Source organism: Manis javanica, chromosome 10 (assembly GCF_040802235.1).
Source record: "Manis javanica isolate MJ-LG chromosome 10, MJ_LKY, whole genome shotgun sequence".
Classification (NCBI taxonomy): domain Eukaryota; kingdom Metazoa; phylum Chordata; class Mammalia; order Pholidota; family Manidae; genus Manis; species Manis javanica.
The window spans coordinates 40,379,192-40,392,499 of record NC_133165.1 but is presented as its reverse complement, the minus strand read 5'-3'; the positions used below and the strand labels follow the sequence as shown (position 1 = coordinate 40,392,499).

The window sequence follows — 13,308 nt, the reverse complement described above, 5'->3', positions numbered from 1 at the left end:
CCCCTTAAAAATCCATACCTTAATCCCTGGCATCTATGAATGTTACCTTGTAGGGGAGAAAGGACTCTGCAGATGTGATTAAGTGAAGGATCTTAAGATAAAAGGATTCTCTTGGTTTATCCAAGTGGAACCCAACTGTCATCACAAGGGAGGGAGACAAGAAAGTCAAAGGAAGAAGGTTCTGTGATGCAGAAAGCAGGGCAAGAAGAGAATGTACGTGGTCATGAGCTGAGGAATTCCGGCTGCCTCTAAAAGCTGGTAGAGGCTGGGAGATGCCTTGAATTTCATTCTGTAAAGCTCATTTTGGATCCTTGACCTTCAGAATGTAAAATAATAAATTTGTGTTGCTTCAATCCACTGCATTTGTTACAGCAGTCATAGGGAATGAATAGGGCATCAAAACCAACCTACTTCATGCAACATCCTTTATATGTGAGCTTTCCAACTGGTGTGCCATGAGGTACTCATCTCTTTGTCTCCAGGGGCAGCTGGGTGGGAATTCAGCAAAAATCATAAGGAGCTGCCTGAAGGTCATCTGTTTACTCCGGCTGCCACACAAATATTATCCTTTTCTATGTATTCCTGTGTCATGAAAAAGGGTGGAAAGTACTACGAATAGTCTGAGGTTGCAAGTATGAAAGAGCCCCAGGAATTAATACCTTTCAAACTGCACAATTAAAAGCTCTTGAACTCAGTTCATCAGCTATGAAGAAGAATAAAAGTGTGAGAGTTCCTATCAATTTCAATTTTCCAGTATTACTGTTTGATAACCTATTCTTGAAAACTTTAGTTAAAAGAACAAAATGCAGTGTCCTTCCTCAGCAAGAATGCTACAGTGGTGAGCTCAACACCCTTACTCCTAAGGCCACTGTTTATACACCCTGTTCGTCCATCTCCTGCAATCTCTCCTAGACTCCCTCTCCTGGGGACTCCTCTGTCCCCTCTGAGGACTCGATGGCTGCCAGAGCTTACTAGCCACAGACCTGATGGGGAGAGAAGGGTCTCCGGCGTCCCACCAGTCCTTCGGGGGGCTGATGTACATGCACCACAGCTCCCAGCTGTACCCATGAGCCGAGTTCTCATACCGCTGCACCTCAAAGGTGTCCTGTTTGATGTTGTCGATAGATGGTAGGATCACTCGCTTCCGGTTCTCCTGGATTCGGGATAGAACCGGCTCAGCCCTGAAAGACAGAGAAGTAGAAATAAAATCTCTCTCCTGAGTTCTGCCCACACCTCAATTGGCACAAATCCCAAGGCCAAAGAGAATGAACAGGAGCAACAGAGCTAAAGGTTGGGCCATGGGCAGGCTGGAACTCAGACGGAAACTGAGGCTCCGAGTGACCTGCCCCTTGGGCTCATGCAGCTTTAAGCGTGCCCTGTGAAGCCCTGTGTGAAGCAGCTCACTCCCTTGCCTACGTGGGATCACTACAGTGCTGATGCCTGGGCAGGGGAGGCCTGCAACAAGAGTTTGGAGCAGGAGGGCTTTTCTCCCAGAAAGCACAGGCCCCTCATACTGGCAGTGCAAGCCAAACCAAGGGCATCCAGCTCCTATGATTTGTAGTGCAGCGCCGTTCTGCACGGTATGTTCAGTTTCCCCCTCAGGCACTGGTTGATGCCTCTTGTTTTTTCTGCTGTAGCTGAATTCCCTTTCCCAAAATAGGACACTTCTGCCCTGGATGGCCTGATTTTAATAAGCATTTCACTAGCTTCTTTGTGTGAATATTGTAGTCGTTTTAATTGATTATTTAATTGATTTCTTTAAAAGGATCTAATTGAATTGGTTAGCAATGGCAGGCAGGAACTAATTAAATGCAAAGGCAGGCAGAATCCTGCCTCCCAGCTAGCCTTCCCCCCTCAGGGCTGCAGCGGGAGATAGGCAGGGACAGGGCTCAGGGTTCAAGGTGTGGCCCTCCTGGCTTAGGAGAAAGCAGATGGCCAGACACCCCTGCCAGTGTGTGTCTCTGAGGCAGACATGGGAAGCGATCATCTCCCTTCTGTGGGAAGTGATCATCTCCCTTACCTGGAGAGGAAAAAATGGCTCTCATAAGCCAGGGCATTAATCTCCCCACTTAGAGCACAGGCTTTGGAAAAGAGTCAAGTGAAAATCCCATTCCTCTGCATTATTTGGAAGAATAATGAGAATGTTGGGCCTACATCCCATCTCTTTTCATTTGCAGCTATTGAATTACCTGTTGGCTCATCTCATCTTTCTATTTAAAACAAAGCAATAAAATATACCCTGGGCTATTTGCTGCCTTCAATACTTTTGCACACACCATATAGGCTGAAGCCAAATGGAACTGATTTTCCATGGCTTCTAAATGTGTTTCAGAGCTTCACCCTCTCCATGTCCTCACTCATACTGTTCTTCCCTGCATATGCCCTTCTGCCACTGGCAGGAAGCCTAGCCACCTACGGAGACTTACTAGATCAAGTACCTCCTCTAGATCAAGGAAGCCTTCCCTAATTTTCCCCAGCAGAAAGGCTCTCTCTCCTCCCTCTCAATTCTTAGACCATTTTCCTCACCTTATTCAAATCATTGTGACTACACATTGTCTTTGCTAAGCTTTGAACACACATTATTTTTCCTTATGAGCTAATGATAGCTGATATTTATCAATCACTTACTACAGCTAGGCATCTTTCTAAACATTTTACATGTGCTACCTAATGTACATCTCACAAGAACCCTATGAAGTAGATACTATGATCACCATTTAACAAATGAAAAAACTGAGGCCCAGAGAGGTTAAGTCCTTGCCCCAGGCCACACAGCCAACTAGTGGCAGAACTAGTTATCTAACCTAGACAGTCCAGTTTCATGACCAACGGCTAAGTTTCATAGCTTTCCTGAATGAGCCACACTTCCCCCAGCTGATCTGGGGTCATGCCTGTAGAAGCATTCAGCTCAGCCCGCACCACTGTGTGGAGAGAGTTACTGAACATGGGGGCAGAAGAGCTAGGTTCAATAATGCTTCTGAAGCTGAGGAGTTTGGTGTCCCAGTCAGTGGTAGAAGGTTCAACTGCTCCCAGTTATTTGCTCCCCTCCATGGGGACATCCCACTTACTACCACATGGCCTGCAGTGCTTCCCTGTGGAAAGGGGCACTCCCTCCCTCAAACTCAATTAATGTTTCATTTGGACACGTGACCCACTTTGGCCCATGGGATGTAAGAAGTGACAATGCCCCAGCTGAGCAGAAGTGTAATAGCCATTGCAAGGTTCAGCTGCCCTTTTCCCTGAACCATGAAAGTGGAATGTCCTAGATAGAGTCCTCCTACAAGCAACTTCAGACTGCATAGACAGGACATGTGTTTCTCATTTAAATAGCTTTTTATGTTTGATATTTTACAATTGTCTTCTCTGCTATTTCTACAGTTTCAATCCAGAAGCATATTGTCAACTAAAGATAGAAAATAAACAAAAAATCCAATTCATTCAGTGAAGCAGCCTCTGATTCTCTGAGAATCATGAATGTCTCAATGTGGCATGGTAACCCCTCCCTCCCTGCCCAGGTCCATCATGGACCAGCCAGGCCAGTAGACAGGAGCTGCCCACTGTAGTGCTCGGTTACTCATACCACTAAGAGTCCCCGGATGCTCTTGCTGGGAAATGTCTACTCCTTAATTGTGTTTCTACCTAATACACTTACTTTATGTTCCCCAGACCCATAATGGAGGGCTAAAATTCCTGGATTTTAAAAACATAGAGAACTATAGCATATTTTGGGTGTCAATATTTCAAAGAAACAAATAACAGCTTTACCAATTATTACCAGATTATTAATCTACAGATTTTACTATTTTTTTAATTAGGATTTTTTTAATTGGTTGTTTTAGTATTGTTTCTTAGCACAGTAACAAAGGCAGACTTAAGTAGCTCACCATATATAACCAATCCAACAGCAACTACTATTCCACGCCTTATAATTAACAGCTTAAGGTATTTTACTATAGGTTTTCACAAACCTGATTCAAGCCTCTAAAATTTTCACAATAAAGTAGATTGGCATATAAAATAAAATACATTATCATCCCTTTCCTATATGGTATCTTACAGCCACATTTCCCTTTCATATATATGAGATGACAGGCTGTTAAATATTAATGACTCTTTTCAAGAAGGGAAAACAGATTTCAATATTTTTTTAAACAAAGTAAGTGTGTAGTCTTGGAAGGACTTTACGTAAATGGCTGTGTATATAACCCGTACAAAATTAAGCTATTTTAAGTTTCAGACTACAAGCACCAGGACACAAATGTCTATTCTCTGTATTACATTTCAGCAAGTTTTGCAGAACTAGTAAAAGTTTTAAAACTTGCTACTACCAGTTATGTCCACTGTAGCAAGATGTCTTAAGTTATAACAAAGACCTCCTTGGGTTTCAGGATGCTGGGGGCATATGGACAGAGACACAGGCAGACAACCCACAGGTGATCTGACCCAGAATGGAAACCTTATAACTCACTGAGGTTGGATATTATACTTCAGGGTAAAGGACTGGAAGTTGAGACACTATGTCGATCCTGTGATGAGGAACCACGAGGGACATATATCAATCTGTCAGAAGTGTGGAAAATCAGTCTGAAGGGCTAAGACTGGATCACAGAGACCAGTTAGAATTAGACTACAGCCTACTTGGGGGAAGGATAGCCAGTCTTGCCAGATTCTGAACCCCAACTGAGTGACTACAAGTCCCAGTTTGACAGGACTGTTCTCATTTTACCACTGTAAGTCCTGCATCCTGCAAAATCCCTTTATACTAGGCAAACCCCAACAGGTGGGCATCCCAAACATAGCCCTGAGCTGTGTTTGAGACATGACAGACATCCAGCAAATATTCGTCAAAAGGATGATGCAGGCAGCCACTGCATTCGTTTAGGTAGAAGATAAGCAAAGTCTGAGTTGGCAGAGTGGAAATTAAGACAGAGACGAAGGTACAGATGAAAGAAACAGGATGGAGAATCGGCTGGAGCTGGCGGTTTACTAGATAAGTAACATGATGGGTGGGGAGGGGGTAATCAAGTGAAAGAGACATTGGTGGAGGCACCACTTTTGACAGGAAAGAAACAGGGAGGCAAGGATGTCACGGGAAAGCAAGATATGCCAAGGCTGAGGTTCTGATAGAACATGGAGTGTATTTGTTCAGAAGGTTTCTACTTAATGGTTCTCAGACTTGAGTGAGCATCACAGACACCTGGAGGGCTGGTTAAAACACATTGCTGAGCCCTCCCCCAGAGTTTCTGTCCAGGTGCAGGTTGAGCCCAAGATTCTACATTTCTAACAAGTTCCCAGATGCTGCTGGAGAATGATCAACAACTCTGAAGTTCAGGCTGAAAATATACAGCTCTATGCCATCAGGTTTGATGGTGGCAGAAAAGCCAGGAGAGGAAGCTGGTGCCTGAGACAACAATGGCTAGATACCTGTGTGCACTTGAAAGGGCCTGGGTTAGTTGTGGCCCCAGGTTCTAAATTTATATTTGGTCATGTAACCATCCTCCTTTTATCCAGCCATTACAGAGATTCTAAAGTTTGTTGTGAATGAAGAATAGACATTCTAATTTTTAATTAGTGATGGGATATTGGCTCTTCAAGTCTGATACTGTGAATAGCACTTATTCAAGATGGTATCATTGTCTGTAAATAAACATTTGTGAAATTAAAGCCTCTGCTTCTTACAATTAAGCAACCCAAACATAGATTATTTAACTTCTGACTTGATATATCCTTGGTTAGTTAGCAGTGATCATATGACCATGCTTTTAAAACTGCAAAGCCCTAATCCAATGTCAGCATGTACATTGAATGATTTGAGCATCTGATGCTTATTCCTCTTGCATCCAAAATATTCTACTGTATGCTTGACAACCTCTATTGTACTGTTCTTTTCACCAGGAAAAACCTCGGGGGCCACATCTGCAGGGATAAACCCTTCCCTTCCTCTACATCATGTTACAGATAATCCTGTAAATTATGGGAAGTTGTACCTGAGTAGGTAAATGGATTACCTTCTCACAAAAACAGTCAATCCTCCTCCCCAGAAAAGGTAAAAGTACAAGTCAGAGATGAGAGCAGCTGGAGTATGACTGTTTTTTCCCCTTCGCAAGGATCATCTTGAGTTCTGTCCAGTCACAGCAGTACTTTCCCTGGGAATTTTAATGCTGATGATGGACTGAGAAGATGCAGAGGAGCCCCTCCCTGCTTCCCAGTCTTATCTCAGACTATGGCTCACCTTCTCCTTCAACCAATCCTTCCCCATTCTACCAGGGGCATTAGAGCAAACTGTCAAAGTGCCCCACCTCACAGACCTAGCCCCTCCTAACCACACCGCAGGGCCTGAGTGCCGGTGGGGTTCTGCTTGTGACCTACCAGCCAGCAGTGAATTCCACATGGGCATCAAAAAAGCCAGTGATCTGGCCAGTGGCCACCTTCCAGCCCTCGATGCGAGCTCGGATCAGGCCCTCTCTCTTTTGATTGCGCACCACCTTCACGAGACCAGGGTAGCGTTTGTGGACGTACTCCTCCAAGGGGGCCTTCAGCTCCTCTACAAATGACAAAAAGCAAGAAGATCCATAAATATGTCATTTCAGGTATGTGTCCAACCCATGGATGCCAACAGCTCGTTAGGAAGTTCAAAGACTGCAGAACATTTTGCATGTTAGTCATTTTAGGAAAAGGTGACTCAGTCAGTGTGAGACTTGGAAGATATCCCTGACACACCAAGCCAGGACAGCAATGTTCTCCCAGTGTCCAAGGTACACAGCTGCACAGAACCCAGGCCTAGCCTTCATATCCCAACTGCTGCAGGCTGGCAGATTTCTTGAGATTTCTTTTCATTGTGGCCTTTCTTCCTTCACTGGCCAACGTTCCTGAACTCCCACCATCCCCTGGGGCCTGTTTGTCTACTTCTGTATGGGCTCTGCCATCTGCACATACACTGGCTCTTACCAGTACGTGACCTGAGTGGTCCAGTGATGCATGAAATACAAAGTAACAGGATTGGTGTTATAGTCTTAAGATGCCAAAGAAATGTTTGCCCAGTATAGAAAAGCTAATGTGGCAGAAAATGTAATGTTACCAGGGAATTGAACCCTCTTCCTTATTCAACAAGCAGGTGCTATGAAGTACTTTATTTATATTATTTAATTTAATCCTTAGGGCAACCCTAGGAGTTTGCTAGATTAATTCCATTAATTAACTGGATGAATTCCACTTTGCAAATTAAGAAACAGTCTTAGGGAGGCTAACCTATCCCCAAATCACACACCTAGTAATGGTAGAATTAACATTTAACTCCACAGATATAAAGGTCAGTATCTTATACAGGTAAGAATCACCAGATGTAGGAGGACAGGAAGGGGCTCTCAGATTGAGATTCTGAGATATGCAGACTCTAAGGATCCACCCTCAGAGAGTCTCATGGGGTCCAGGAGCAGCCCAGGTGATTCAGATGCAAGCAGATCACCAACAATACTTTAAGAGACATTTTACCTCTGACTTGGTTCTAGAGGAACCCAAAAAGGCCATTTTTATAGATGACATGCAGACTGAACATGGCAAATTTTGGCAAACTGAAGCCATATATTTGCAGCATCTGTAAAGGTTGACCTCTTTAGGTCATGGCAGTTGTCTGTAGGTATGATGCAGCCGTGTGATCCAGGAGAAAACACAGAGGATGGGTGTACATAGATGGGAGCAGGAGATTCCCTGAGGTACAGAAATGTAAAATAGTTCCAGTCAGCCAAAGGCATGGATAGTGTTAAGGGCTGAACTGTGTTCCCCCGAAATTTACCTACTGAAGCCCTAATCCCTGCTACCCAAGATGTGAGCATATTTGGCAACAGGGACTTTTAAAAGGTGATTAAATTTAAATGAGGTTATTAGGGTGGGCCCTAATCCAATTGGACTGGTGTCCTTTTCAGAAGAGATCTGGACGCACACAGAGCCACCAGGAGCGTGCATACAGGGGAGAGAAAACCTGAGCACACAGCAGTCTGCACACTGAGGAGAGAGGCCATAGAAGCCACCCCTGCCAACACCTTGATCTTGGCCTTCCAGCCTCCAGAAGTGTGAGAAAATAAATTTCTGTCATTTAAGCCACCCAGTCTGTGGCACTTTATAATGGCAGCACTGGTAGGTGAATACAGGGAGGTATGGGTTTGGAAAGGAGAGAAATGGCATCAGGGAAAGCAGAAACCTCTAACGAGTCACAGTGTGAAGTTGGGTATACAGACTACAGTCACACCTGGGTCCCAGGCCCTAGTGCTACCATTTATTACTCAAGGGACCCTGGGCAATTCAGACAATCAGTTCTGGGCTCAATTTCATCTTGTACAGAATGGGGATGATGATAACAGCATGGACCTTACAGGGTTGTGGAGAGGACTGAACAAGCTAATGGATACAGAATGCCTAGAATTATCCCTGGCCCAGTGTAAATGCTCACCCTTGAGGAGCTGGCTTTAGTAATTATTTTTTGTCTTTCCCTCCACTTACATGTAAGGCACTTGAATAGAGATTTCAGAGCAGCTCAGGGAGCCTGCGGAGGCTGCACTCAAGATGGAAAAATAGGCTATAAGCTAGAGCTAGGTTTTTAAACTGGAGGGTGAATTGGTACCAATAGGAGATGTTGAATAGCTCCCCTACAGACTAATTTTCAGAAGGTCCAGGTTGGGCCTAAGGATTTGAGTTCCTAACAAGACCCAGCTTGTGCCCAGCCCTGGCCATTGGGAACCACACTTTGAGAACCACTGAGCTTAAAGGACTTTCTTGGCCAATGCTTTCTAAAGGCCCATGCTTGGCACACAGTGTGCCTGCAATGTCATCTACTGGTGTTTTCACCAGCATTGCTGACGTCTTTGTCATGATCCCAGATTGGGGAAGAGACTTTGGAAGAAGCCAGGCTGTAGGGACCCTCTGATTCTTCACTCATCAGGAGCGAGAGAAAGATAACCAAGAAAATAGGGCTGGAGTGGCCCAGGGAACATTCAGCTTCTAGAAACCATCTATGAATGGAATGTTGGCGGGTTTTGCCTGTGTTAATTTTCTTGAAACAAGAATTCTAGCAAGAAGATTGGGTAGACTATGCCTGCCTTGTGCATCATTACTCCCCATGAGTGCTACATGGGCGAGCAGGGGATGAAATGCATGCCACAGAAGGCAATGGCCTGTGCCTGGGCACAGCACCCACAGAAGGGCACAGTGGGGAGCCTGCCCATGCCTGGCGCTGCCTATGAGGGCCAGAATCTTGGGAATCTCTGTAAGTTCAAGAAGAACATTCTGAGTGCTGAGCTCCAAGCCAGGGGACCTGCATATGCTGTTGGCTTGGGAGCCCCATGAGGACTCTGCCTGGCAGTCAGACGTCAGCTCCTGGACATGCCCGTCACCATGGCTAAGTGTGCACTGGTTTCCTCATTTGTTCAGCGGTTGTGATTGAGATTTCAGGGGAGAGAGGAAATGGGCATTAACCATTCTGGCAAAAGAGAATATGGTTCACCACTCCTGCCCTTCCACATCCCAAGACCACTGAGATATGGGCATTAAAGGACTTTAAGAAGTGTAAAAGGATAAATGGAAAATGCCTAAGCAATTATTATTAACCTAATGCCTATCAAGAAAAAAGGGATGCTACATATAAAGCCCTTGATATGTATTCAATAGATATCAATTTAAAATTTGCTATGAACAACAGCAATGATTTGATTGGGCTTCTTTTCCCAATCCCTCCATGGGATTGCATCCTCAGAATGTATCGGGTGGTGCTTCTGCCTGGATTCAAAATCAATTCAGACACAACATTCCCTTGAGATGCTTACAATCCAGTTAAAGAGAAGAGACATGTTCAAGGAATCAAAATATTCAGGATTACAAGGAATACAGAGCTAATGGCCAAAGAAAATTGGCCATAGAGGGAAAGTGCTGTGAATGAGCAGAGAGGGAGAAATTATTCTGCCTGGGAGCATTCATAGAGAAGGCAGCATTCAAGTTTAGCAGAAGTTTTGGATGCGTGCTTTCATGATCCCAGAACACAAGGACGTGATGGAATACATAAGCATGGAATTGGATCTTCTCAGGTCACAGATTCACTAGTGGCTGGGGGACTGGGAAGCTGCTGATAATTAGAAAAGAAGAAAAGAAGAGAAGTGGACAAATAAGTTCATGAGTTCACCTAGGGACAGGCTGAGGGGCTAGCAGACACCAAGGGTAGGCTGCTGAACCAAGCTAGTGATCCAGAGATAAGGAGGTGTCAGGAACACAGCGGTGAGATCTAGAAGCCCAGGAGAGGAAGAAAGTTCCAGGGGATGGTGTGAAGAAGTCTTAGACCCACACTTTGGAAAACGGGTATTTAGTAGGCAGGGAGAAGAGATAGAAAGCAAGGCTGGCTAGAAACAGCATCACAGGGGCAGAGGCACATCAGGAGCAGAAACATGGCAAAGTTGCCAAACGAGACACGTGTGTTCATTTTACAGTTCTTGATAGAGCACCTTCAAGGCCTGAAAATGATGTAATTCTTATCCTCCAAGAGTCACTCAACATCCAGTGTCAGGAAAATCAAATGTATTAGAGAAAATGAGAATGGACCATGCATCTAGACAGAGACCAATTTCCTGATGGGACTAGGGAGAAGAAGAAATCCCTGATGCATGCAGCCATCCCCTGCAGGGAGAGGTTAGCACCAAGACAAGTGGATGAGTAGGACAGCTCAGGAGAGACTCCCATAAAGGTTGGTCCTGGTGGAGCAGGGCTGTGACAGCCTGAGGCACTGGGGTGTCGAGATTCAGAAATCACCTTAAAGAGAGAGAGCCCACAAATTAGATGAGGGAAATCAAGGTCCCCAGGCTCACCATGGAAGCAAACAAATCTCCAACCTGACAGTGATAAGAAATGTCACACCTGTCACCTAAGAAGCTTTGCAATCCTTAACCGATGAAACCAGGCATGGACATAATGGTAGCAGTAAGAAAACCATCTTATTTAAGGTTTTTCTTACCGGCCAACTCAGAAGGAAACAAAAACTTGTTTTTGCAAAAATAAATGTTTACCGTCCAGTGTTATAAAATCCAATACTAACTTGGTGTGGAGCCATTGGGAATCCTTATGTTTCTCAAGGTTTTGATAAAAACGATTTGGGGAAGTTGGGGGAAAGAAACAAACACCACCACTGATCAGAAAGGAACAGAGGGAGAAGGATAGATCATCTCCTTAACAATAAAATCTTAAGGACACATTGGCAACAAGAAAGTTACAAACTACGAACTAAGGCAAAAAATATTATTATAGAATCGAATCCAGGTCTCCCACTTGCAGTGATTAGAGTCTAAACCATCAGTGTAGTCCTGTCTCTAAGCCCTCCTCAGAAGAAAGCGCTGACTAGCAGACTCACCCCCACCTGCCCCAAAACCAGCTCACAAACCTCAGCACCACATAGATGGTGGCTTGGAAGTGGTCATACCGCCCGAGGTTGAGCCACATCTATACCTCTCAACCCTCGTTCAGCTATCCAGTCTTGATGATGAGACTTATTGGGTAAGTTCTAATTCTCCCTCAAGGTATGGCAACTCAGGAGAACTTGTCTAAGCTGAGTGTTTCTCAAACTTTAACCTGCAGCAGAATCCCCAGTAGGAGGTGTGGCCCAAGGACTTGCATTTCTAACAAGCTGCACTGGGCTGTGCAGCTGCCATTCTGGTGCACATGTTCTGAGTAGCTCCAGCTTAGAGGTGGCCCCCTGCTAAACCCCCTGTGGGCTGAATCAGCCAGTGTGTGCATGGAACAGAACTCATCCTAACTGAGCAGAGGTTCCAGGAGCCCAGTGTTGCCACAGCCCACCTCTGCTTTTCCCACTGGCTGCCTTCCTGTCCTGCCTTGTCTGTAAGATTGAGTCCTTTGGAGATGACCTCAGTCCACATGCTGAGGGTCTGTCTTCCCATTTTCCAGACCAGGGCCTCACTGCTGGCCATCCCTGCATGGAGCAGCCTCACCATTAGTCATTCCCTTCACTGGAACCCCCCATGTTCCTGGCTTCTGCTCTCCCTCCCACTATTCCTATTGCTACCTACCACTAGCATTACCTTTCTACCAATATCACTTCTGCCACTGTCGATGCCACAGTCACCACCACAGTTGACTGTGACCAACACTCCCCCCTGCCGGCAGCCATGGAGGTTCGGGCATGCTGCTAGCTGGAAATGCATGGATGGTGACAGCTGGCCTGAGATATAGCACATATGGCACGCTACAATTAAAAAGCAGAAAAGGAAAAGTGCCTGCCTCAGAATGCAGTCCCTACCTAGGAACTTGTGAAAATGCAGGTTCCCAGGCTCACTCTGTGAGTTTCTCATTTAGTTGCATTAGTGGGGTTGACTAGCACTTCAGAGGATTCTCACATGAACCCAAAATTTCTCAAAAGCACTGGTTGATTTTCTTTTTCATTTTTTTTACTGTGGTAAATACACATAAAATTCACTGCTTTGACTATTTTTAATTCAGTGGCATTAAGTGCATTCACAATCTGGTGGGTCCATCCGTACTATCTGGTTCTAGAACCTTTCATTACCATGATAGTAAACCCCACACCCTTCAAGCAGTCACCCTCCATTTCCTGCCACCACCCCACCCCCACAGCCCCTGGTCTGCCTTCCATCCCTAAGAAGGTGCCTCTTCTCAGGTATGCCTGAGAGTATCTTTATGACTGAAACAGCCAACTAGCTGAGTGCATAAAAGTGGCTGTACAAAGACCAATAATGCATCTTAAAAATTATCTTTTAAAATTAAAAAAGGGAAGGGAGAGAAACCCGGTTGCATATCCTGGTCATATAACATAAGGGTTTCTCATCTGTCAGATGCAAATAATTAAGTTCCAGAAACAAATCTAGGTTTTGTGAGGACCTGAGGTCTTACACAATTTAGAGGATCCTCTTTAAGAAAGAAAAATATCTTTTTTGCAAATTTTACAAAAACACATATGCATGTTAAACACATTGTTAGGGCCCCTCCGGGGGGGCCTCAAAAGGGCCATGCAAGTGAGGGTCCCCAAAATGACAGTTTTGTTAGCTCTTCATGGCGAGTGCACCCTGGTGAGGCTGACTGCAAGGTGCAGAGTTCCTTTTGTGCCGACGATCACTACTCAAACATTTCAAATACTCTGTGCGTCTGTATCTATAAGGAAATATTTATATGCCCCAAGATTGCTAACCAACTTGGCTAAAGATGTCAGCAATTTATGAAATGCTCCAGAACACTATTCAGATTAGTTCTCCTTTCCTGCTTAACAAGAGAATGATCTAGCTTGCAAATGCACACAACATTCTA

The 13,308-nt window shown here is 44.9% G+C and overlaps 1 protein-coding gene across 2 annotated transcripts in view; it reads right to left on the bottom strand.

Moving 5' to 3' along the window:
• Nucleotides 1–13,308, bottom strand: part of GALNT17 (polypeptide N-acetylgalactosaminyltransferase 17) — a 501,153-nt gene that overhangs the window by 237,277 nt on the left and 250,568 nt on the right. For both annotated transcript variants that reach the window (XM_037003038.2, XM_037003039.2), the window contains exons 4-5: nt 6,370–6,544; nt 984–1,181 (exon numbers count right to left, since the gene is read on the bottom strand). In XM_037003038.2, the coding sequence (XP_036858933.1) occupies nt 984–1,181; nt 6,370–6,544 (373 nt within the window). The remainder of the gene's footprint in view (nt 1–983; nt 1,182–6,369; nt 6,545–13,308) is intronic.